Genomic DNA, 24887 nt, shown 5'->3' on the forward strand with positions numbered 1-24887 from the left:
TTCCTATGCTCTTTTGATCAAGTGTCCACATCATGAAAAGTGTAAAACCCAAACCTTCTGTTTATTCAGAGGTTAAAATCGTCCTACTGCGAGTAGACTTGGCCAGTAATATACAAATACTCATTTTAATTTGTGATTTTCACTTATATGAAGCTTTAGCATTGGCTTAAGAAGATTCCAGAACAAAGTGGATCAAATGCTAAAAACAAACAGAAAAACAAATAAAACCTCAGGCTATTCAAGCAAAGGCAAAGCAACAATGCAGTGTTTTCACTGATTAGAATTTCTCTGCACACATCAGTCCTACAAAGGAAAAAGCTTAATCCGGAGTTCCAGGGACAAATATATTAGAAATATAATGAGAAAAATCATGCTGGCCAGCAAAGAAATTCTGTTTTGCCTTGTTAGAGAAATTCAGCCCACTTCTGACTTTGCATCAATTGTAGTAGTAATGTGCATGGATCTAGCAAAAAGATTGATTAACCCGTAGAAACCACCGGGTGGATTCAGGTTGAATACAAAATCTCTGAAAAAGACAAGACTCACAGGAGCCTCCAGTTCAAAGTCAACCCATCAAAAACCACTCCTCTTACCCTGGGATAACTCCAGATCTTTCTTCAAGTTTGGTTAGGGATAAAGGATATCGTTAAAGAAGGTTAGATGCAGAGATAAAACTGTTTCCAGTTCTTCAGGCTTTATAGATAAGAACTCTAGTGGTCTATTTTGAATTCCTTTGCAACTTTGAGTATAGCTACTCCCAATCCCTCCTAGAGGCAGTATCAATAGAATTTAGAAAATCAAAGCAATTCAAAAATTAAATGACCACAAACATAGCCACCAAATCAAAAGGTCCATTATTACAAAGCCCCTTAATTTTGGAAGGTCTCTCCTAGAAGAGACCGTGCATAACCTAAGTTTTCTATAGCATTTGGGATGTGAGGAGAAATGAAGGTTGAAAGACCTAAATTGTCACTCTTGGAAGCAGTATACACTATTGTATTCTGGACCAGTTTTAAGTGTGAATACAAAAATAAATTGCCTTGATTATAAAACTAACAAAACAACCAAATAATCAATAGCTGTTAATTCTCCTTTGTCTCAAAAAGACATCATACTATTGCAAGATTTCTTTATTATCAAAACTGGGTCTGAACCCAGTAAGGCCAAGTGGTTTGGTCAATTTTAGAAAGAAACTGGAACTAGAGTTGTTTAAACCTATGTTCTCCCATGATTACGACATAAATCAGAAGTTTAGATGAGTCAATGCAATCTTGGAATTCTGACTTAACTCAGCCAACACACCTACTGGTAAAGAAGCATGTCTACACTGCCTGTATTGATGACTTCTCCCCAAAATTAGAAGCGGCAAAATTCACAAAGGTTTATACACTGCTTCATTTAAAAAAAAAAAGGAATTAAGGATAATTATATTTATAAAATGAAGTAAATCCAAGTAAATGTGGGAAATGAAATGAATGCAGAGATGAGATCCTAAATGTACGACACTGTTCAATAGCTGGAACTAAGAAAGCGTGTTACTTGGTGCAACCTGAGAACTTAGAAGTGAGTGAGAATTGGTGCAGCAGGAGTTTCCACGGATTCAGTATTTTTCAACTTTGGGCAAACGGCGACACCTGTTCATGCATCAGAGTTGCCTCTCTAGAACTTTGCACAACACTTTTGAAACTGGGGCTCCACTGAAATTTTACACAGCATTCTTTCATAATTCTGAAGTATCTTCCAGGCTTCATCCCAGTTATAATTTTGAAATGCAATGTGGCAATTAATTGGGGGTACACATTACAGGAGCTGCACCAAACACTTCATTATGTGTGTATATGCACATGCACATACATAAACAGCATTTCTCTCTGGGATTGTAACGCATTAAGTAAAATTTGGAGCACAATATATTGTTCTATACATTTACACCTGAAAAAAATAATTTCACTAAATAAAATAAACGATAAAGACGGAGTTACGAAGGACCCAACAGGTTCTTGTTTTTATCTTGTGCTCAAGGTATAGGTTAAATGCTTTTCCAGTCAGCAGGCTGGAGGCTGTGAGGACAGGAAGGAAGAGCTAAATTACATGGGATTCTAACTCAGGAAAGAGCAGTATAAATTCCTAGATTCTTGCCTATTGACTCAATAAAAATAAAGTGCTCTGACTAGCCGGAAGCTCCTAATTTAAATTCCCAGTTTATGCTTTGGCTCAGAACAGTGTGTCTTCGCAAAGTTCCTGCAGGGCTGGGAGGCAAACGCGGGCCCCAGTGTCTCCCAAGGAGCAGCCGCTGGGTGCGGGGGTTTGCGGAGACGCAGAGAAGGCGGGTCCTCCACCTGCCGCCCCCTCCGGGCAGCGAGCTCCCCACCAGCCGCGCACACCTGGCTTCGGCCCCCGCCTCCTTCCCATCGCTCAACGCCGGGGTTCTCTCGAGCCTCGGGACCTCATCTCGGATTCCAAACGGAATCGTCCCAGGAGGTGGCCGGGAAAGCTAGATGTCCTCGATTCATCGTGAACCGGCCGGCCTGAGAGACACTTTGAGCTCCCGGGCCTGAACTCGCCCGGCCCCGGCCCCGGCCCCGCGCCGGGCGCGCGCCCCCTGGTGGCCGCGTGGGCCGTGAACGCAGCGGCGCCTACGTTCACCCCGAAGCTCAAAGGACCTGGGCGCCGGGCGAGCTGCCCGGGCGGGGGAGGCCGGGTAGTCCCTTGCCCTCAGCCCCAGGGACACGCCGGAGCGGGCCGACCTAGCCTCGTGCACCCTCACCGAGGGGTGGGGGGTGGGGGGCGTAGGCCAACACCCGGAAATCACGCATGCCACTTCCCCTGCCACCTCTTGTTCCGAACCCAGGGCGAGTGGGGAGAGCCCTGGAGAAACATGGAGAAGGCAGGGCGAGAGCGCAGCGCGGCGGGGAGCGCGCCCGGGACGGTCTAGACGCGGCCGCGAGTGCCGGAGCAGCTGCAAACGGGTGTGAGCTGGAGCTGCCCCCGGCTCTGCAGAAGGCAGCGCGCCTTCCCGGCACTACTGCGAGAACCCTAACCCCGCACGAGGGCAGGTGCTACTCGGGAGGCTTGACCGTACTGGCTGCAAAGGGAAAACAGTCCGTAAATCATTGGAATCCAGGAGTATCAGGAGCGTGTGTGTGTGTCGGGGGGTGGGGGTGGGGGGGTCATTTCCCACCGGTGCGCCCACGTGCAAGCACGTTTCTTAAGTAAATGCACGGCAGTTAGAGCCCTGCGCATCTACGCGTTGTCTATCTTTTTATTTCCACTTTTTTTATTTTTTTAAAGTGGGAGCGTACAGACCACCTTCGAAATGTACAAACAGGAGCTTCTTGGGGAATGTTCTGGGTGACAAGGGCGAGTCAGAAATGAAGGCGGCCTTTGGGTTACGTGGAGGGGCTCTGCCGCGACCAGCGAGCCCGGCGTGTCGACCTGGAGCCACCGTGTAGGTGATGGACGAATTTTAAAAAGGCTCCGACCGTAGAGCTCCCTCCAGCTGGTGCGTCCAACAGCAGATCTTCCATCGCTTAGCTAAGTCTCCTTGGAAAAATAAATAATAAATAAATAAATAAATAAATAAATAAATAAATAAATAAATAAATAAATAAAAAAGAAAGATCCGGCACTAAACTAAGAACTAGAGTGACTCCATCAAAAGCCAGTGTCGGTCGGGGCATCAAGTCCTGGAAACCCGAATCCGCATTCCGTTCCCCCCGTCCGCGGCTCCGAGGCGGGGGAGGCGGTTTGCGCTGGTGCCTGCGGTATAATCGGGTTAATCCGGGAGACAAAGAATAAACCAACAGCCCTCCCACCTCACTTCCCGCTCCCCTCCCCCTCCCCCCGCTCCTCTCCCCGCCGCCCCCTCCAGGGGGAACCGCAAAGGGGAGAGGTGGGCCGGAGAGCGGATCCCGAGGAAACTCTCAAAACCTGCAACTTGTTGTTTTCGTGCGGACCCCGCGCGGCCCGGCTTGGCCCTGGCTGTCCCCTCCCCCTCCCCCGTCCCCGTCCCCGTCCCCGTCCCCGTCCCCCCCGTTCCCAGTGGCAAGGAGAAAGTGCCCCAGGTCGCGTCCGAGCCTAGGCTCGTCCTCGTGGCCCCCGGGGAACCCTTCGGGTCAGGGTTTCCTTGGAACGAGATAAAGTGCCCCCGCCGCGCCCAGCGCGGCCCCGCGGGCGGGCGCCCCGCGCGCCGGCGCCCGAGCGGCAGGACCGGCCCGGGGCCGCGCGGGGCGGCGCGGTTGCCCTTTTGAATGCCTCCTGCGGCTCGGAGCGCTGGCGGGCGCTGCAGCGCGAGTGAATGTAGCCCCGCGGAGCCAATGAGCTGGGACCGGATGCGATATATCCTCTGGGACAACAACTGCTCTGTTCCGCCTCGGATCCACATGACGCCATTTACTGCTGCCGCGGCCGCCGCAGAGCTCCCTGCCTCCGGAAAGACGAGGGCGCAGGCCAACGGCGAGCCCCCCCGGCCGGGCCCCCGGCCCCCGCCCCCGCCGCCCCCGCCCCCCCCGCGCTCCCACCGCCCCCGCCTCGGCCTCGCCGCCGCGCCTCCACAACGCCCAGTCTGCAGCGCGGAGAGCCGCGCGGCGCAGCGCGAGCGGAGGAGAGGGGCCGGCGGAGCGCGCAGCGCCCAGGCCCCCGCGCCCGCCCGGCCCGGCCCGCGCCCCCGCGCCCCCGCGCCGCCTCCGCCGCGACGCGCCCGCCGCCGCACCGCCTGGCCATCTGGCTGTAGACCCTCTCCGAGGCGGCTTTCTCTTTCTCCTTCGCTCATCTGCCGGGAAGGGAGACCGGCCGTTGGCGCTTCGGCCTCCAGTTCATTGAGAAAAAGGAAATACTCCGCGTGCGTTTGCAGAAGGGGGGTCGCCCCAGCCCCGAGCCCCGGCGTGAGTGCTTGCTGCTCGTCGGCGGGGGACTCGGCTCCGGATTTTCCTCTCCTTTTTTTTCCTCCCGCCGATCGCTCGGAACTTGGACCGAAGCAGAGTTTGGAAAGAAGGGGGGTGGGGGGGGAGTTTGCATCGGGGCTGGATTTTATTTGCACATCGCAGGAGGCAGCGAACCCAGCGGAGAGGGGTTGGTGCAAGCCGCGATCACGGTGAGGCACGTTTGGCTCTTCCCCTCCTGGCGCCGCGGCCGGCGCGGTGTGGGCAACATGGAGTAGGTGCAGCCGGACCCGGAGCGGGGTCTGTCTCCGCTCGGGCCTCCGTTTCTCCGGCCCCGCAGGTTCCCGGCGGGGGCTGCAGCGCGCGCCGGGTCGGGGCCGGGGTCCGCAGCCCCAGGACCCCGGGCGCCCGCGCTCTGGGGGCTGGGGCGGCCGCGGAGTCGGCGCGGGGAGCGGGAGACGGAGGCGGAACACTTTGTGTCTTCAGGTCCCCGCCGTAGGCGCCCGCATTTCTAACCTGTTCTGGGGCGGGGGAGGGGGGGCAAGTCCTGGGCGACACGGTCCCGGGGCAGGGGCGCCAGCGGGACGGAGGGCGCGCGAGTCGCTCGGCTCCGGGGGGCCGCGGGACCCGCCGGTGAGGCCGGGGCCGGGGAGGGGAGGGGAGGGGGCCGGGCCGGGCCGGGCGCCGGGGCTGCGGTTCGGAAGTGCAGCTTTCTCCTTTTTCCGTTCTCCGCGGTCGGCCTGGGTCACACTTTTTTTATTTTTGGAAGATTGGGCGGACCTAGCACAGGAAGAAAGCCCTCGAGCGGTCGCTATCGTTTTCCATTACCTGAAAATAGGTGGCAAAAGAGGTTAGGCTTTTTGGTTTTTTGGTTGGTTGTTTTTTTTTTTTTTTTTCAATTTACTTTGATGGGCTCATCTACTTTTTTGTTGCCGCTCCTGCTGCTGCTGCTGCTGCCTTGAATTCGGAGTCTTGTGCGTTTTCACCAAGCGGTTCCTGGGTCTGCCCCACCCTTGTGCTGAAGTCCTTGCCCCTGAGTCCTTAAGTCTGATCACACACTTCATGGGGGTTTCTAAGCACTTTCGGGGTGGGGGGTAGGGGAGCGAGGGGGGTGGGCGGCGGGTGCTGTGGGTGCGAAGGAGGCTAGCAATGGGCAGTAATTTCCGATTAAACACACGCACACACCCCACCACCCCTTTCAAAGATGCTACTCTGCCCTGCGAGCAAATCTTGGCGGAAAGTTTCCAGCCTAGGGGTCTGCGTCCTGCACGCCCCGTGCAGTGGGGCCCTGGGACTTGACCTTTCTTTAAAAAGCAATTTTCCTTTCACTTTTTTTCTCTCCACCCGAAAGGAGATGGGGTGTGCAGACCGCAGCCGGTGCCCCCGGGCCAGTCGGTGCCTGGTAGAGCCGCCCAGGGTGCGTGGCGTGTGTGCTCGGTCCCGGCAGCGAGTCTCAGGCATGGCTTTCGGGCCAGGGCTTGACCCTGTGCCGGGCGTTCGCTGGCCTTTGCCAGGTGGACCTGCAAGTGGGCTGCGGGGCCTCTGGGTGCCTGGGGCTGGGGTGGCTCCCTCCTGGAGCTGGAAGGCAGTTCTCTGGTGGGGGGTATCTTAGCCTGGAGGTAGGGAGGGGGAAGTGTGCCCCTGCGTTTCCAGGCACGTCCCCTTCGGAGGCGCCCGCACCCCCCCCCCCGCCCCCGCCTTCTAGTGCGTCTTGAGGTTGTGTGCAGGGGGGAGGGCAGCTTGGCCCCTGCCTGGGCCGTGTCAGTCTCCCCGGGGAAAAGTCCCCCCGGGCTCCGACTGTGTCCCACCTGCTGGGGACGGTGTTGGGACGCAGATAGAGCCGATAAACGGAGTGAAAGCGAAGATCGACGTTGTCTTGTCTGCCTTTCTGTTGCAAGGGAGATCCGGTTTCCAGCTCTACCTTCTTCCGAGTTGGGAGGCGTGTGTCACCTGCCTGTGTCTCTTAACAAAAATCGGAGACTGGATAAAGGTCCACTTTTGCCCGTTTTTGTTCATTGTAGACTTGGCAAAGGTGTGTGTGTGTGTGTGTGTGTGTGTGTGTGTGTGTGATAGTTTTGAAATTTACAGAGGGATTGCAATTTAAGTGATTGCACGTCAGAATGATAGATTTGAGACGTGACAAGAATTTTTGAAACCCTTCCTGTTATCCCCAGTCAGTTCAGGTTCTGAACTATTAGGATTTTTGACATAATTTATTTCTAAAACCGGGAGAACAGTCTTTTAGCTACAGAATTAAAGACACTCTCTCAGGCTATCAAACTGTAAAGTATTTGATCCTCAAGTTGTTGAGCATTTGAAAATAAGTTTCTGTCTTGTTGCTGGCTGGTCTGTGTTCCTGGCACACCTAACAGGATTTGAATGGATTTGTGTTTCATTTAAAACTTTTGCTACTATATAGTTAATAATGTTTGTTGTAAAATTTGTAACTTCCTTGGAGGGGCGGGTATTTGCTTTTTTGCAAGTCGCATTCATTCTACGGTATTCTAAAAAGCTGCAGAATACTGGGTAAATTATAGTTAAAGGTATTTGATGTAAAAGCAGACAAGAAAGACTTTCTATTTCTAGGCTGCATTTATTGCTGTTTAAGGCAAAAATGACCGCGACAAAGTTAAACCTATCTCAGATTTTGAAAAAGTTTTCAACTTTCGCATATGTTGGCAGCAGTGTTCTGTGCTAACGTTATATTCCTGCAGCCTTCACATTGAACATGAACCTTGCGATTTTATGTTTATTTGAATAAGGAATCGTTACCTATGTGATTGAACCAAGATTAGCTTTGTGTCTCTACACATCGCAAGATTAAAGAATCGTCAGTCCCCGGCTTTAATTTTTTACTTTTTGGTGTGGCATTGATCCTATGGCTCTTCCACCACCCTCCGTGAGCAACTCCCATTTCAAATCCTGTCTCTCTGGGGGAATGGAAAGGAAAGAGTTAATTCAGGTGGGCGGAGAGTGGGAAGTATCCTGGAGTGTAAACCAGCTCTTTCCTCTTGGTTTCTGCAGGAATTCAGATGTGTTCTAAGCCCGCTGGAGTGACCACACTTCCAAGACCTGATGGAGGCCAGAGCTCAGAGTGGCAGCGGGTCGCAGTCCTTGCTGCAGGCACCCCGTGACGTTGGCAGGCAGCGTGGGGAGCCTGACCCCAGGGATGCCCTCACCCAGCAGGTACACGTGTTGTCTCTGGATCAGATCAGAGCCATCCGAAACACCAATGAGTACACGGAGGGGCCTACTGTGGTCCCGAGACCTGGGCTCAAGCCTGCTCCTCGCCCCTCCACTCAGCACAAACACGAGAGGCTCCACGGTCTGCCCGAGCACCGCCAGCCTCCCAGGTTCCAGCACCCACAGGTCCATTCTTCTGCACGAGTCCCTCTGTCCAGGTCCATCAGCACAGTCAGCTCCGGCTCTCGGAGCAGTACAAGGACAAGTACCAGCAGCAGTTCCTCTGAACAGAGACTCTTAGGACCATCTTTCTCCTCGGGGCCTGTTGCTGATGGGATAATCCGTGTGCAGCCCAAATCGGAGCTCAAGCCAGGTGAGCTTAAGCCACTGAGCAAGGAAGATTTGGGCCTGCATGCCTACAGGTGTGAGGACTGTGGCAAGTGCAAGTGTAAAGAGTGCACCTACCCTAGGCCTCTGCCATCAGACTGGATCTGCGACAAGCAGTGCCTTTGCTCAGCCCAAAACGTGATTGACTATGGGACATGTGTGTGCTGTGTGAAAGGTCTCTTCTATCACTGTTCTAATGATGATGAGGACAACTGTGCTGACAACCCGTGTTCTTGCAGCCAGTCTCACTGTTGTACACGTTGGTCTGCCATGGGCGTCATGTCCCTTTTTTTGCCTTGTTTATGGTGTTACCTTCCAGCCAAGGGTTGCCTTAAGTTGTGCCAGGGGTGTTATGACCGGGTTAACAGGCCTGGATGCCGCTGTAAAAACTCAAACACAGTCTGCTGCAAAGTTCCCACTGTCCCACCCAGGAACTTTGAAAAACCAACATAGCACCATTAATCAGGAATATGACAGTAATAAGGATTGTTCCTTTTTTTTTTTTTTTTTTAACATACGCAACCAACTAAACAGTTATAATCTTGGCACTGTTAATAGAGGGTTGGGATATCCTTCGCTGTTTGCAGTGAAATGCTTTTTGTCCACGTGCCATTTTAACTGATGTGCTTGTTAGAACTCAGCTAATGGAGCTCAAAGTATGGGATACAGAACTTGAGTACCCATGTGTTGCATAAGCTAAAGCAACAGACACTCCTTAGGCAAAGTTTTTGTTTGTGAATAGTACTTGCAAAATTTGTAAATTAGCAAATGACTTTTTTTCCATTGTTTTCTCCAGAGATAATGTGCTATATTTTTGTATATACAATAATATTTGCAACTGTGAAAAACAAGTTGTGCCATACTATATGGCACAGTCACAAAATATTATACTAATATGTTGTACATTCGGAAGAATGTGAATCAATCAGTATGTTTTTAGATTGTATTTTGCCTTACAGAAAGCCTTTATTGTAAGACTCTGATTTCCCTTTGGACTTCATGTATATTGTACAGTTACAGTAAAATTCAACCTTTATTTTCTAATTTTTTCAACATATTGTTTAGTGTAAAGAATATTTATTTGAAGTTTTATTATTTTATAAAAAAGAATATTTATTTTAAGAGGCATCTTACAAATTTTGCCCCTTTTATGAGGATGTGCTAGTTGCTGCAAATGAGGGGTTACAGATGCATATGTTCAATATAAAATAGAAAATATATTAACGTTTGAAATTAAACTGAGCTGTTTTGTCTTATTTTACCTCTTCTTTGTTTTTGAAATGAAAGAAACCACCTTGTAAGGCTAGCACTTCAATGAAAAAGTTTCACGGATCTATAAGGTTCTTTAAAGGAGAGATTTGGGATTTTTTTTTTTTCTTCTAGAGATAATTTGTAGCAATCAGGAGGGAAATAACTGAGCATCTGACTCGGCTGTATTAATCATGAGAGCTTGTTTTGGCTGTATCATTGTTCCTATTCTTCCCCTTTACAGATCTGTTGGCTTTCCTTTGTTTTGTGTGTTTAAAAAAAAAAAATCTTAACACTAATTCATTCTGGAGACTTCTCTTAAAGATTAACAATTAAGATTTTTTTCTCTATATACGGAATTAAGATTAGCCATGAGGCTAATTCAAGACCAGAAAAACGAGTTTAGTTCAACATTTATTGAATGTCCTCTGTGTATCAGGCACGCAGTATACACAGATCAATGCTTGTCACTGAGGCAAAAATGTTTTTTTGACTTAGCCAATTATGGCTATTGTTTTTCCAGTCTATATGGTTTTAGACTTAAGTTTATCACTGTGATACCAGAAGTGTCTTATGTTAGAAAAGACCTGAAAATTGCAACTTGTTGATTCAGGTGTTGTATATCATAAAATTTCATCCTTTATTGGCCTAATAATTGAAGCCCAAGGAAGCCAATTGAAAGACCCTGTCTTATTTAATCAAATCACCCAGAAAATTGTTCAATTTCACTTTGGGAAAACGATGCAATATGGCAGAAAGCCAGTGTGTTTGCATTTGTCTTTGGGAAGCAAATACACAGCAAGCTGCTACAGCCCATCCCAACAAATACTAGGTTTTCTTACTTGTAAGAAGTCCCTTCGTTAATTAGTCACTTTTTGGATGATGATTTTTTTCTTCTGAAGCACAATCTGGTGCCAAGAATTACCGGAAGTCTAGAAAATTATTTACCTGTCATTGTTTAATCTTGTTTCCTGTTCTGAGGCTCTTAAGAGGTCTTATCCTAGTACAGGTTTTCTGTTTTGTCTTTTAAAATTAGCTTTCAAGGAAAAGTACAGCCTCTTAAACCAAGACAGTGCTATAAGGACCCTCAGAGTCCTCTAAACTTTCTCCAAAAAACACAAGATTAATTTAGAAATTATCTCCTCTAGTTTCAACTTCAAGATACTGAGTGTTGCAGTTCTAATACTCTTAGATTTAACCCTGATGACCTATGAGAAATTAATGTTGAAAAATGGCAGCGTTCCTTATTCATCATATGGTTTTCAGGATTTATAAAGCACAAAAATTGTGACTAATTAGCTTTATTCATCAAAACCTGCCCTATGCGCTAATTCGGTATAGAAATTCCAAGTCATTTTTTTCAGCATACAAACAGCTTTCCAAGTGTTCTATAGACCCCTTGCATCAAATGTAATTGAGTATTTATTGAAGAAGTAGATTAAGAACCCTCCCCTGTGGTTATTCAGAGTTGTGTGGTGTGGCCTTGGAATTTGTATCTTTAAAAAAAATCACTCCACTGGCCTGTACAGTTTGTGAATCTAGGAATTGCTAATTCGGTGCTTTAAAAAAAAAAAATGGAGTGGCTATAAAGCATAATTCACTAGTTTGAATATAGAATATAGTAACCAACTAAAGTTACAAGATTTATGTCAGTATATAGTAAGTCCTGCTGAAAATTATTTAAAGATAAATAGGAAAATTGGATATCTCAGGAAGTTTCCAATGAAACTATTAAATGTTTAGTATATATACCAGTATAGAATGCATTTACAGAATATGAAAAATTAAGTGTTTTTATCTAAACAGACTAAAAACAGCTGGTACTCTTCGAGTGTGGAGAAGAGTTTTTAAATGTTGAAGGTCATCTTACTGAGATGGAGGAATAACCAATTCAGTGTCTTAATCTCTATAAAGTTCATGAAGATTCATATATAAATACAATGAGTTTATAATCCAGGGGCCATTTTGATATGATAGGTTAAAAATATGATACAGCAAACATGTCAATTGCTAAGTATTTAGGGAGAATTTAGCTATATTTTCTGGTTTCTTGCCCTTTTTTTTCTTAGTTTTTTTTTTCTTTTATTTTTTTTTAGAAACCTGTACATTCTCTATACTGAGATGTATTTAAGAATGACAATGTGATCATTGTTACTTAAAAAATTCATTTATGTGTATCCAGGAGATTTTTAAGGCCCTGTCAAATTTCTGCTGTGTTGGCTCATGTTCTGAGAATTGTCAGTGAAAGAAAGCCAAAACCAAGTGTAGGTACTCCCAACCAAACTTTTGGCATGACTTCTTTCCTCAATATACTTTATCTCAAAGCTCACTTGCCTCTGGGATGTATAAATTAAGATATTGATGATGCCAGATAAATGAATTTGATCTTTGCACAGTGTTGTGAGGTAACTGATGCGCAGTTGATGGGTTTGATGTAATTTATTAACTCGAGCAGATAGGTCAAACTTTTCAAAGGTTTATTAGGTTTAGACTTTCACTTGCATTTATATCTACAATTGGCTATTTACCTCCCTCTTAAATGTGCACAAGAACCAGATAGAGGTATAAAAGTCTCAACTTTGTAAACTGGTTAAACTGTAGATCAAAAACACTTTGTCATCTTGTGCAGTGTATTCACATTATTTTAGTAAGGAAAAATAAAAATAGGGCATTAACCTGTTACATCAAAATTATATCATTAGCTTCATCAATATTATATCAATTTTAGTTTTCAATATTCATTAAGGCAAAAGTTATGTTAATTTCTATCTTAATTAAGACCGTTGTCTTATTTCTCTGTGTGACATACCTAGAGTGGGTCTCTGTGACATACCTAGGGTGGGTTTACATTGATTGAAGACCAGAACAGAATTTTAAAACAAGGCCTAACTGATCAGAGTGATGTTACACATCTGGAATCTTGAATCACTGGTTTGGTCGTTCATGGGAGGATAAAGCTGTCGGACTATATACATCCTGGATATACTATACTTGGATTTTATTTGGGTGTCACACCATCACCCTCCATACATCATGAGACAACTATGTGAATAATGAGACAAAATGTGAATACTACTAATGGTAGTGCACCTCTGGTGAAAATTAAACTTGAAATATTCACTGAGAGTCAAAAAGAAAGAAAGAAAGAAAGAAAGAAAGAAAGAAAGAAAGAAAGAAAGAAAGAAAATAGAAATACAGCAAATAAGAAAACATTAGCATTGAAATTTATCCATGGCTAGCAAATGTTTCACATCTTTATCTGCATTTTGATTGACCTGAAGAATTTTTAAGAGCCAGGCTTATTTGGCAACTAACTTTTTTTTTTTTTTCTTAATAAACTGTAAAAGAAAATTAGAATGAAATCTGTCTCCTAGGCCTCTGGTTTGTCTAGAGGAGACATGTAAAGACTTAAGTGTGCCTTAGAGGAGTTAATTTCTCAAAACCATTCTAATGCACAGAGAATAATTTGCCTTAATACAAGGACCCACTTGGAATGGAATTTAGGCACCAAAATAATTTGATATTTCAGTTCATTTGAATGTCTACTTTTCTCCAATCACAAGGCTAGTCCATGCAATTCATAAGGGAAATGTTGCCGACTTTAATGCAATGCAAGACAGGTCTTTCATAGCAAAGGCACGACGAGCAAGGCACTATGAGAGTACAGGAATTGGAGAAGCACTGATGCATTCTCAGTAGTGGTTTGAGTCTCCAGGTCTTTGCAATGGTTACAGTTACTGAAATAGCCAGAGTTTGGCTAAGAGAGAGGCAGCAGAATGAGCGTTGCTCATTAAACATAACTATGTTCACCATGCTCATGTCCTAATGCTACATGAAATATAGTGACATTTGATTAATATTTAAACAGCTATATCTTGCTATGTTTATTCTCAATCTTGAGATGCATGATTTACTAAAAATCTTTCCCTAAAAAAAAAAATACGGATACAAAAATACATTTTTAAGATATACCACTAAGAAATAGGTTGAAACGATTTATCAATACTTGTTCCAATTTTTGCTGAAACTTACCTCTTATCATTAACCATATTTTTAATTTGTTTCTGTACCTGGAGAAGGATAAGTGCTCCTGAAGAATAAATTGGGGATAATCAAGCAGAGGAAAAGAAAAAAAAAAAAAAAAAGCACCTGTGATAGTGTGAAGGGAAGTGGTTGAGCTTTAGAGCAATTCCGCCTTTGCCAAAAAACAATCCCTGAGACCTGGCTGCTCGGGTTCACGTGACTCTCAAACCCTGGGTGACCGTCTCTAGCACTTAGGTTAATACAACTTATGTATTTTGAAATGGTTTTGTGCTCCAAATAGCATCTGGCTTCTTGACTTGCATCAACAGGGCTTACAGTCAAGCAGGGCTGTGGTAAATACCGTATTTGCATCAACTCTCATTACTACAAGTTCTTAATAGGCTCAGTGTACTCTTTGAAGCCCAAACCTGGTTTTCCTGCTCAAAAGTGGGTACAAAGTAGCCCTAGTATCTAGCTGCTCATATCAGGAAACTGTTCCTGAGACTCCTGTTGGAAAGCCATCTTTTTTAAGTTCAGAACAACATTTAAGGATGCACATCTAATGGTCACTGTGAACATTATAAAGCCTAGTGACCAAGAGGCCTGGCATGCATCGAGCAGTAACACATACAGAGCCTCTGGGTACATTTAGTACTTGCTATGTTGGCAAGCTACTGGTTAGAATGTCCCAAGGGATGTCTGTCTGTGACCTGTCATTCTGCTAGTGAGGAACTGTTCAGGGGCAGGAGCGACCACACAGCTTACATCTGCATTCAGGTCTAGATGTCACCTGGATTCTGACCTACACAATTAGGATATAGCCTCATTGATTTAGTTCCAAATATTCATCAACACGACACCTTTAAGCTTACATTTTGGAAACGGATTCTTTTACAGACTATTGGTCTGATTATAGTCATCTGTTAAAAGTCACAAGAAAAGAACCCAATAGTGTGTCTTCTGGGCCTCTGCCCTGCCACCCAAACAATCATAACTATAGACCCAACTTGTTACTGAGCTAATGTTTATTGTGTATCTTCAGTGTAAAGGATGTCACAGTAAGTGGGGGAGAAAAGCCTTCACTAGGTCTGTGATTGAGAACTAGTAAATTAAGACTGATGCTTATAAGCCCTTTGGAAGCTAATAATGTAGAACTTAAATTTGAAGTCATAGCAAATGGCTGATAGTATTACTGACTTGCCATTCTGGGCAATTCAATCCCTCAAGGGACATTTGGCAAGGTCTGGAGACATTTTTTATTTTCACTACTGGGGGTGGGAGGGACAAGGTATCCGTATCCCACAGGTAGAGGCCAAGGATGCTGCTAACCAAATAACAATGCTCAGGACAGTCTCCCATCACAAAGAATGATTTAGCCCCAAATGCCAATAATGCTGAGTTTGAGAAATCTTGCGGGATTGAGGAAACGGGGGAGTAGTGGAAGAATGTAATATATCCTTCTGACACATGGCAAGGAAGGCCTGTCTGCTGTGTGAGGGAGGGTGAGATCAAAGGACACTAAGAATGCTAGAACCAAAGTTTTGGAATTTCTATTCTGAGTGCTAAGCCTCCGAAATTCTTCTAATGAAGAATGTCCTACATTTGTAAATTTTTAAAAAATTTTTATTTATTTATCCATGAGAGACGCAGAGACAGAGAAGCAGAGACATAAGCAGAGGGAGAAGCAGGCTCCGTGCAGGGAGCCCAATATAGGACTCGATCCCGGTGCTCTGGGATCACGCCCTGAGCCAAAGGGCAGACTACTCAACCACTGAGCCACCCAGGCGTCTCTGTAAATTTCTATATATGTCCAATATACCTACTTGTCTGTAATACTTGAAGTTCCTGAGCTTTGGAGATAAGTCTCTATGCAAATGCCCTCCTCTGTTACTTATTAGCTGTACAGCCACAGACAAGTTACCTAACTTCCCTAAGCCTAATGTCTTCTCTGAGAGATAATAACTCTTGCCCCAAAGGTTGTTGTGAAGGTTGAAGAGAAATGTGTAAAATATTAACCCTTGAGATTGGTACAAAGTACTAAAGAAATATTTACTATTATTTTGTATTTCAGTTGATTTTTTTTTTTTTAAGCCTCAGGTGCAATGTCAAATACTGGAGATATAAGACAGTAAGTATCTCCTATCCTCGGAACTTGTCTGTAGGACAACCAAACAAATATTTACTATGGAGTGTAACACATGTGATAACAGACTTAAAATACATATGTAGAAGAAGTGATTAACTCCATCTTGGGTGTGGTGCATGGTATCAGGCAATTTTCTCAGAGGCAGTAATGTCTGGAAAAGAAAATTGAATGATTCTGTAAAACCGAGGAGGTGGTGGGTAAGGAGTCCACAGACAGCCAGGTTTGAAAGAGGAACAGACTCTTTCTTAAATGTAAAAGAAGAAAAGAGAATTAATATGAAGCCATAAATTTCAGATAAATATTTCTTTATAAGAGATTTTAGTCCTGAAAATTAGCTTCATATATATATGTATACACACACACACACACACACACACACACATACATGTATATGTATATATGCTTGTACTCAAGAGATGCACATCTTTGGAATTTATTGATGTTATAATTGTTTCTGATATTTCTTAATGGATATAAATCTACTTCAAGTAGCTAACTGACTTCACTGTCCCATAAAATTCGCAAGATCCCTTTGTCACCAAAAAAACACACCAAATGAAAACCCTACTTCAATATGATTCTGTAAATGAAATTATTAGCTATCCTCCTCCAGTTTTAATTAATTTGTGTTATGAATAATATATTTTATCTTAAGCAATTTGAAAGCTCTTGGAGAAAAGGTAGATTATAACCATTTTATATAACGCTCTAGTTAAAAAAGATGTTGCATTGTTAAGATTAAATCTTTTCAGAAGCTCTTTCTTTCTAGACATATCTTTGTTAACTAGGTACTACCATGTTATTTTCTTCCCACTCACCTATGTAGTTGAAAAATTGAAGCATACATTTAAAATAAATTTCTGAAAAAGACACAGGTGAGTCTCTTTATAAAGCAGTGAAACTTTTCATATAACAAATAACTCCAAATCAGACTATCCATAATTAAGCTAGAAATCTGAAAAGCAAAGTGTATTTAACTGTTATTGTTAGATATTAGCCACCTCTAAGATGTTAAAAGTGTAGCATTCATATGTTTTAATAGGAAGGACATTGGCTGGGTATTTTGAGCAAGTTGCTTAGCCTCTCTCTGTGACTGTTTCTTCCCTGCACATAAAAGGTGATAATATATCATGAGTGGTCTGACAGTGAAATGAGATACTACCCTTTAAATAAAGTAACTTGTTAACAAAGAACTATTAAATAGATATTGTTAATAATGTAATTATATTTTCAATATACTATAATTTCTTCATAGAGAATGTGTGCATGCATATATGTGTGTATATGTGTGTCCATATGTTGGTGTGCACATATAGACTTTGCAATATTTCTTCTAATAGCTATGTCAACAGATTTATAGACTTTAGTTTTATCCAATGTTAATTTACTTTGAAAGCACTAGTAGAAAGAAGAACTTTAGGGGCACCTGCGGGGGTGCGGTGAGTTAACGGTCTGCCTGCAACTCAGATCATGATCTCAGGTCCTGGGATGGAGCCTGCTTCTCCCTCTCCTCCCCACTCATGCTCTCTCTCTCTCGCTGTTACTCTCTCAAATAAATAAACAAAATCTTTCAAAAAGAGAAAATGTAATAAAAAAGGAAAGAAGAACTTTAAGAATTCATTCGTAGACCCAAGTACTATATATTTCTATTGGTAGCCTCATAATCGGATTTATGGCAATAGTACTGATTTAAGTGTTGGGAGGGGGTATGGGAAGTGGGGCTAATGGTAGTTGTCCATTTGGGGAGAGCTCAGCACTGGCATATAGAGGATACTCAGTGAAGATTGTTGACCAGTAAATGACTAAATGAATGAACTCAGTGGAAAGTAAAGGTATACTGAAGCTGTCTAAGAAAGGAAAGGTATGAATAATAATACATGGTAAAATGTAAATATCAATTGAGTGGTCTAGGTATAATACAGCTCCTCAGTTCTAAGAACACTTGTATGCTCACTTATGCATCTCTGAAACCAGAATGCATCTTACAATGAATGATGTTTTACACTTGTCATTGGCGAGGTAGCAGTCACGACCTACTTATCATCTATTGTTTACAGTGCTTAACCTTGATCATTGCTATTCATATTAGTTCACTACAACTGGGTTTATATACATTGTTGATTCTACATATTTTAGGTTTGTCATTTAAAATGTCTTCGTGAAACAGCATGGAAATGAAAAGTTATCATGTACTCAGGAAACAAGGACATTAAATTTCGTGTTATTGGACTTAAATTTAATAGTAAATTAAAAATATTTGTTATTGGAGGAATTATTGTGATCAAACTTTCCTTGCAAAAAACAAATAAGTGCTTTATAGGAGGACCTAAGAAAGGGAGAGACCCACAAGTACATGAATGGATGAGAGAAATTCCAAAGAAAGCTAAGGTGATATGACTGATTTATGTATCGCAGCAGTCTAAGATTTTGTCATGAATTTTTCAGCAGCATATTCATTTTTTCCATGGTTAAAAAATATTGGTGTTTGTTACAATGTGCATGGTGTCTTAAATTTTTAATCTGGTAGCAATTTGACATATTCACAGAAATGAGCAATGTTCAACCAGGGTACTGAGGACAGATGAAATTTTGCCACGCTCTTGAAACAAATATGAGTGAAGAGGTGTTCTGGAAAGCCAAAAATCAGGATTGAGTAAATCCTGTTCAGGGGAAAGAGAATGGATGGTTCTGGCTGAAATGCACATTCATGTAAGGGAGAAGTGATAATGACGACTGGAAACAGATTTGGCCTCAATTCTGAGGAATCTGAATGTCAAACTAAAGAACCTGGATTTTATCCTAACAGCCTCCCAAAATCTATTTTTGGCCATTCCATAACATTTTCCAATTGACAGTAAAAATGATCCTTCAAAAGTATATTGTAAACATTTTGATACCTTTTTAAACAAATGTGATGACTTCCTTTTGCTCTTTGAACAAAGTTCCAGTTCTTTCCAGACCTGAATGATCTGGTTCTTCCCACTCTGATACTTATTCCTCTGCCCCTTTACACCATGGTCCACCTTCTCTCTTTTTCTAACATCAGTTTCTTTTCTTCCCTCCACACATCTTTCACAAAGAGTATCTTCTTCACATGGAATCTTCTCCTTCCTTAACCCTCATTCTACATCCATTCATCTGGGAAACTCTTACTCTTCCTTCAAGAGTTAGTGAAAATGATACCTCCCAGGGAAGCTCCCTCTAACCCCTAATCTAGATAACATTCCCTTATAATTTGCTGTCATATCATTCAGTCTTCTTCTTTCATAGAACATAATACAATGTAGCTATATGATTTTCTGTGTGATTATTTGTTGACTATTTCTCTCCATTAGACCTTTTTAACTTGGTTTACTGCCAAGCCCAGCACCTGGTACATAGGAAGTACTCAGTAAGTATTTGATGAGAAATGAATGAATGAATTCAATAGAGAGTAAAGATATACTGATGGTTTCTAAGAAAGGAAAGGTATGAAGAAGTAGATATTTTGGAAAAGTCAGCTGATTATATCTGGTGAAATAAATTACAAGAGTAAGAATTTAGCTGAAGAAAAACTTAGGACTTCCTCCTTTCATGGCATTCGTGGGGGCAGCTGTACTATGTTACTGCTCTTCCTTATTTACACAACTATCCTTCTACTGAGCTCATTGTCAAGTTTTTTTTTTTTAAATATATATATATTTATTTATTCATGAGAGACACACAGAGAGAGGCAGAGGCACAGGCAGAAAGATAAGCAGGCTCCATGCAGGAAGCCGGATGTGAGACTCGATCCCGGAATCGCAGGATCACACCCTGAGCTGAAGGCAGATGCTCAACCACTGAGCCACCCAGCTGTCACCATAGTCAAGTTTTTAAAGACAGAAATGAGATGAGCAGTGGGTAGAGCATGTTCTTGATCTTAGAGCTAAGAGTTAAAGCCTTATGCGGGGTGTGGAGCCTAGTTAAATAAAAAAGAAATGAAACGTTCTTTCTGTCTCCTCTGCTTATCACATGCCTGGCGCAAAATAGGTATATTCTAAATATCATTTAAATAAATTTTCTTTAAGTTTATTTATTTATTTTAGTAACCTCTACACTCACCGTGGGACTCAAACCCACCACCCGAGATCAAGAGTCATCTGTTCTTCTGACTGAGCCAGCCATCCCTGGAATGGGATTTTATTAACACAATCCAAACATTACAGAGATGAGTCTATTGTGATTTTATATGTATACATTTCTTATCTTAGATGCTCATGACTCTTCAAAATATTTTTTTCTTTAGCTGAGCAGCTTCTGTACTTATTTCATGAACCCAAATAGAAATACGGACTAGGCTTTCCTAGTGACAATAAGTTAGACTACATTATTGGAAAGAGTTTTATCAAATTTTTTTTGAACTTTTGGTGGTAGTCAAATAGATCCCATAGCAATTTGCCTTATTAACTCCATCACTGCCCCCAAAGCATTTAACTAGCCTGAAGTGAAGTACCCTCAAATGCCATGAAGACACACACAAAGTCTAACAGATACACTTATAAACATAAAAAGCAAAGGAAAAAGGGGGGAAAAAAAGAATCTTGAATTTCTAATCATCCTGGGTAGGACTTCTCTAACTTAACTGTGTACACCTATCACCTGGAGATGCTGTAAAATTTGGATTCCAAATAGGTTAAGGGGGGGAATCAGAGATTCTGCATTCTAACAAACTCCTGGTGATGCTAGTTACACAGATCCTGCAGGTTTTCTGATCAGCCTTTGGATAGTATACTAGTGGTTGTCCCGAGAAACAGAATCAATAGGATACGCACACACACACACACACACACACACACACACACACACATACAGATTTATTTTAAGGGACTCACCAGTGAGTATGGAGGCTGACAATTCCAAAATCTGCAAGATGGGCCAGGCTGGAGACCCAGGGAAGAATTGATATTCCTGTCCAAGTTCAAAGGCATCTGCTACTGGAATTTTTTCTTTCTTTTTTGGAGGAAGTCAGCCTACTGGGGGCATTAACTGATTAGATGAGGCTCACCCACATTATGGAGAGCAAACTACTTCTCTCAAACTCTAATGATTTAAATGTTAATCCCATCCAAACAACACTCTCCAGAAATACCCAAAATAATGTTTGACCAAATATCTGGGTACCATGGCCTAGACAAGATGACATGTAAAATTAACCATCACAGGTAACAAGGATCTTGGGAAACACCTGGTTCTTAATTAAAATAGTTATGTCCAATTGACTTTGCATTTAGGCCTTTAGCAATGCATCATATATTCACTACCTTGTGACAAAAAAGTGGGGATTTAAAAAAAATGGGACCCAAAGCCTGTTGTATTAAGCAGAAAGCCCTATTAAAGAATGTAAAAATGTATTTCTCTTCTGAAAACTGACATTTCAAATATCACTATGTACATAAATAACTTTACAAAAGAATACTTTTTTAAATATTTATTTATTTTAGAGAAAGAAAGAGAGAGAGCACACAGGGGGAGGGTCAGAGAGAGAATCCTCGGGCAGACTCCCTGCTGAGCATGAAGCCCAAGGTCGGGGCTCAATCCCAGGACCCTAAGTTCATGACTTGAATAAAAATCAAGAGCCGGTCACTTAATTGACTGAGCCACTCACGTGCCCCACAAAAGAACAATTTAACATCTCAATCACCTATTAGATCTTTAGTGGGTCTCTAGGTAAGCAGCAAAAAAGTTATTTTGATGCAATATAAATGTGACAGTCAAAATCTGGAACTTGATAGATGGCATCTCATGTTGAGGTCTCCGCTTGCTGACTGGATGGCTATGGGGTGATTACTTTATATCTTGGATCATCGATTTACTCATATATAAAGAAGGATTAAGACTATCCTTTTTGTTGGGCAGCCCGGGTGGCTCAGTGGTTTAGCACCACCTTCAGCCCAGGGCATGATCCTGGGGGCCCGGGATCGAGTACCACACCGGGCTCCCAGTGAGAAACCTGCTTCTCCCTCTGCCTCTCTCTCTCTCTCTCTCTCTCTCTCTCTCTCTCTGTCTCTCATGAATAAATAAATAAAATCTTTTTTTTAAAAAGACTATCCTTTTTGTAAATTGTTTTATTATTAAAACTATGCTATATCACCATGGTCTTCTTTAAATTTCTTGAAGTTGGACAGGGCAAGGGATATTGTATCCCCATATCTACCATGTGCCTTAGATTTGCAATATTTGTGACATGAACATATGCCAATAAACAAAGCACTTAATAAATGACATTTTTGGTTGTTAGGGAGCCACTTCACTTCCATTACAGGGTTAAGTAGGATAGAAATAAAATCATTTTAAATTAAATATCATTATGTACCAATGTACCCTATCTTTGTTTTATTGCTTGAGTTCTAGATTCAAGCCTGAATATGGAAATTGGGGCCACATCTGTGCAAAACATAGTAATCATTACATTTTATTGAATAGAGCCCTACTGTTGACTTGTTGCTCTCACATACACTATCTCATTTTTATTTTTGATTCTCACAGCTAACCCTGAGATGCCTATAGGACAGATAGATTCATAGTACTATTCTACATAAGAAGAAATTGGAGTTTCTGCAGATGAGAGAATTGTTCCAAATCATACAGTAAGTAAGTGAAAACATCTTCAAGCCCAGACTTTTGATTCCAAGTCTCATGTTTTGATTGTATCATAGTTGTTTCTTCCTATCACTGCTTTCAGAGAAACATCTCTTAAATACATTCTCAGTCAGTGGCTCAGTCATGCAATGACTTGATTTCCACTCAGGTCATGATCTCAAGGTCACATGATCAACCCCCAAGTTGGGCTCTGTAGGGAATCTGCTTGACGATTCTCTCTCTCCCTCTGCCCCTCCCTTTGCTCTCCCCCCCTCTCTCTTTCTCAATTAAGAAAAAAATGAAAAAAAATGTGTTAGGCACTGATGATATTTTTGTTCTGGCATCTTCATAGATAGGTATCAAATTATCATTTAAAATTTGGCTATTACAAACTATATTCTTACATGGTGTCTAATATTATTTTTATTGTAATTGCCATAACCACTGCTACTATTTCTTCAATGATTAGTGATAGATTTGGAAACATAGCTAAAGAGTAAGCCATGAAAGTACATTTTCTATCCTCTCTAATGCGTTGCATTTTAATGAACCAGAATTGAGAACGTTGTTGAAAAATATAAAAGAATTTTCTCATGGTCCTTGAATTTAAGAACAATAATTTACTCAAAATTTGTCACCCAATCCCCTGGTTAGTTATCATTTGGAAACCAATCATTTCATTATTTTATTTTATTTTAGATTTTATTTATTTATTTATTATTTATTTATTTATTTATTTATTTATTTGAGAGAGCACAAGCAGGGGAAAGGGGGTTGGGGATGAGCAGAGGAGAGGGAAAAGCAAACTCCCCACTGAATGGGAAGCCTGACCTGGGGTTCTATCCCAGGACCCTGAGATCATGACCTGAGCCAAAGGTATACACTTAACCTACTGAGCCACCCCCTTGCCCCCATACCATTTTATTTTAATTGATTTTCTTAGTCCTAATAACTATAGAACACAATTGTGACTGTTCTAATAAAATTCATCTAAAAGTGGGCAAAATGTTATGAATTTAAAAATGAAAACCCTAAATTTCATACTCTATTCGAATTTGGTAGAAATGCCAAATAAATTTTACCCAAGGAATGTACTAGAGTTATAATTGGAGGCTTCCAAAATTCTAGGATGGTTACTACTGTAGTTGGGTTTTTTTTTTTCCTCTCCTATAGGAAACGAAAAGATGTTGACCTACTGAGTGTGGCAGATCCATTTTTATTGTTTTAATTTGTGGTCAGTCTCATACATTATTAAACTCTAAGATTCAGATCTGCCAGTGTGCTTTTCAAAGGAACAGAAAAATGTAAACTTTTTCCAAGGTCAACAGATTTTCAGGTACATTTAGATACATATAATTATCTGCCCATCTTGTCACCCCTCATCCGCCCAAAAAAACAAGTCTCTCCTAGGACTTCATTTTTTTACAAGAAAAGTCCTTGTGCATACATTGAAGGGAGAGATAAGATATGAACTTCAAGTAAAAGGCCAAACCTTCCCTTAGTTATCCAACAAAATCCTTGCCACCGAGCCTAAACTTTAAGTAGCAATTTTAGCAGTAAATAAATTTTGCTAATGTTTATTAGATTGCTAGCTGGGGAGGTTCATAGAAGGAGTAATTCTAATTAAACAGAGAACACTGAAGAAAGTTGAAATGTTTCAAGAGCAGATTTTGTCTCCCATGCCTCATTAGGATTATAAAAATAAGGATAACCTTTCAAAAGACTGTTTTGTTTTGTTTTTTGCTATAAAGTGGTTGTCTAACCAGCATTTTCAAATTTTGCATTCCTTTTTCAGCAGCAATGTGTATTTTTATTGCCCAAATCCAAATAAAACCAGGCTAAATCACCACATCTTATTTTAAGTTAACAATAACTTACCTCACTCTTAGATACATCAAAAGGCTGATTTCAGCCATTGTAGCAGAAAGTACCCAGTGGTTGGTATATAGGGCTTGGAGGAGTGGGCATCGTGCTAATTCACCTTCTTTACCTTGCCTTCTCTATGCAGATCTCATACACCTTGCAGCCCACAAAGTATAATTGGTAAATAAAAGTAGATGAAAAAGGTGGTAGAGTTACAAAGTAATTGATTTGGTCTGCCTGATGGTCATCCTTTTCAATTCTGAGTTTAATTGCATAATTCATAAAATTAAAACAAAATGGGTGGGGCCCCTGGGTGGTTCATTCGATTGAGCGTCAGACCTGGTTTCGGCTCAGGTCAAGATCTCAGGGTCATGGGATCGAGACATGAGTTGGGTTCGGCACTCAGCATTGAGTCTCCTTTTCCCTCTCTCTCTCTGCTTCTTCCCTTGCTCACACTCTCCCTCTAAAATAAATAAGTAAAATCTTCTTTAAAAAATGGATAATTGAGTTTTGTGGTAATAAATTATGAAAGTTAACAGATAAAAATTGTGTGCTTG

At 42.3% G+C, this 24887-nt stretch overlaps 1 protein-coding gene and 1 long non-coding RNA gene across 3 annotated transcripts; one reads left to right on the forward strand and one right to left on the reverse strand.

The window, feature by feature from the left end:
* Window positions 1–3403: 3403 nt before the first annotated feature.
* Window positions 3404–4847, reverse strand: LOC121477105. The gene is made up of 3 exons (XR_005984097.1): window positions 4712–4847; window positions 3635–3759; window positions 3404–3543 (listed from the first exon to the last, which is right to left on the reverse strand). It is a non-coding gene; the product is annotated as an uncharacterized LOC121477105 (long non-coding RNA).
* SPRY2 (sprouty RTK signaling antagonist 2) lies at window positions 3635–8960 on the forward strand. 2 transcript variants are annotated; one of them, XM_041731328.1, is made up of 3 exons: window positions 3635–4883; window positions 6779–6870; window positions 7905–7920. In XM_041731328.1, exons 1-2 carry the CDS (start codon window positions 4251–4253, stop codon window positions 6845–6847), a joined length of 702 nt encoding a protein of 233 aa, XP_041587262.1. In that variant the 5' UTR covers window positions 3635–4250; the 3' UTR covers window positions 6848–6870; window positions 7905–7920. The 2 variants fall into 2 exon arrangements, with proteins under 2 accessions (XP_041587262.1, XP_041587261.1); XM_041731327.1 differs by lacking the exons at window positions 3635–4883; window positions 6779–6870 and adding an exon at window positions 4900–5092 and having other exon boundaries at window positions 7905–8960.
* Window positions 8961–24887: the final 15927 nt, after the last annotated feature.

Source organism: Vulpes lagopus, chromosome 16 (genome assembly GCF_018345385.1).
Source record: "Vulpes lagopus strain Blue_001 chromosome 16, ASM1834538v1, whole genome shotgun sequence".
In the NCBI taxonomy this organism is placed as follows: Eukaryota; Metazoa; Chordata; class Mammalia; order Carnivora; family Canidae; genus Vulpes; species Vulpes lagopus.

Bases quoted from the DNA above. Each gene is read 5' to 3' on its own strand.
- SPRY2 (XM_041731327.1), top strand. From the start codon at position 7,956: ATGGAGGCCAGAGCTCAGAGTGGCAGCGGGTCGCAGTCCTTGCTGCAG.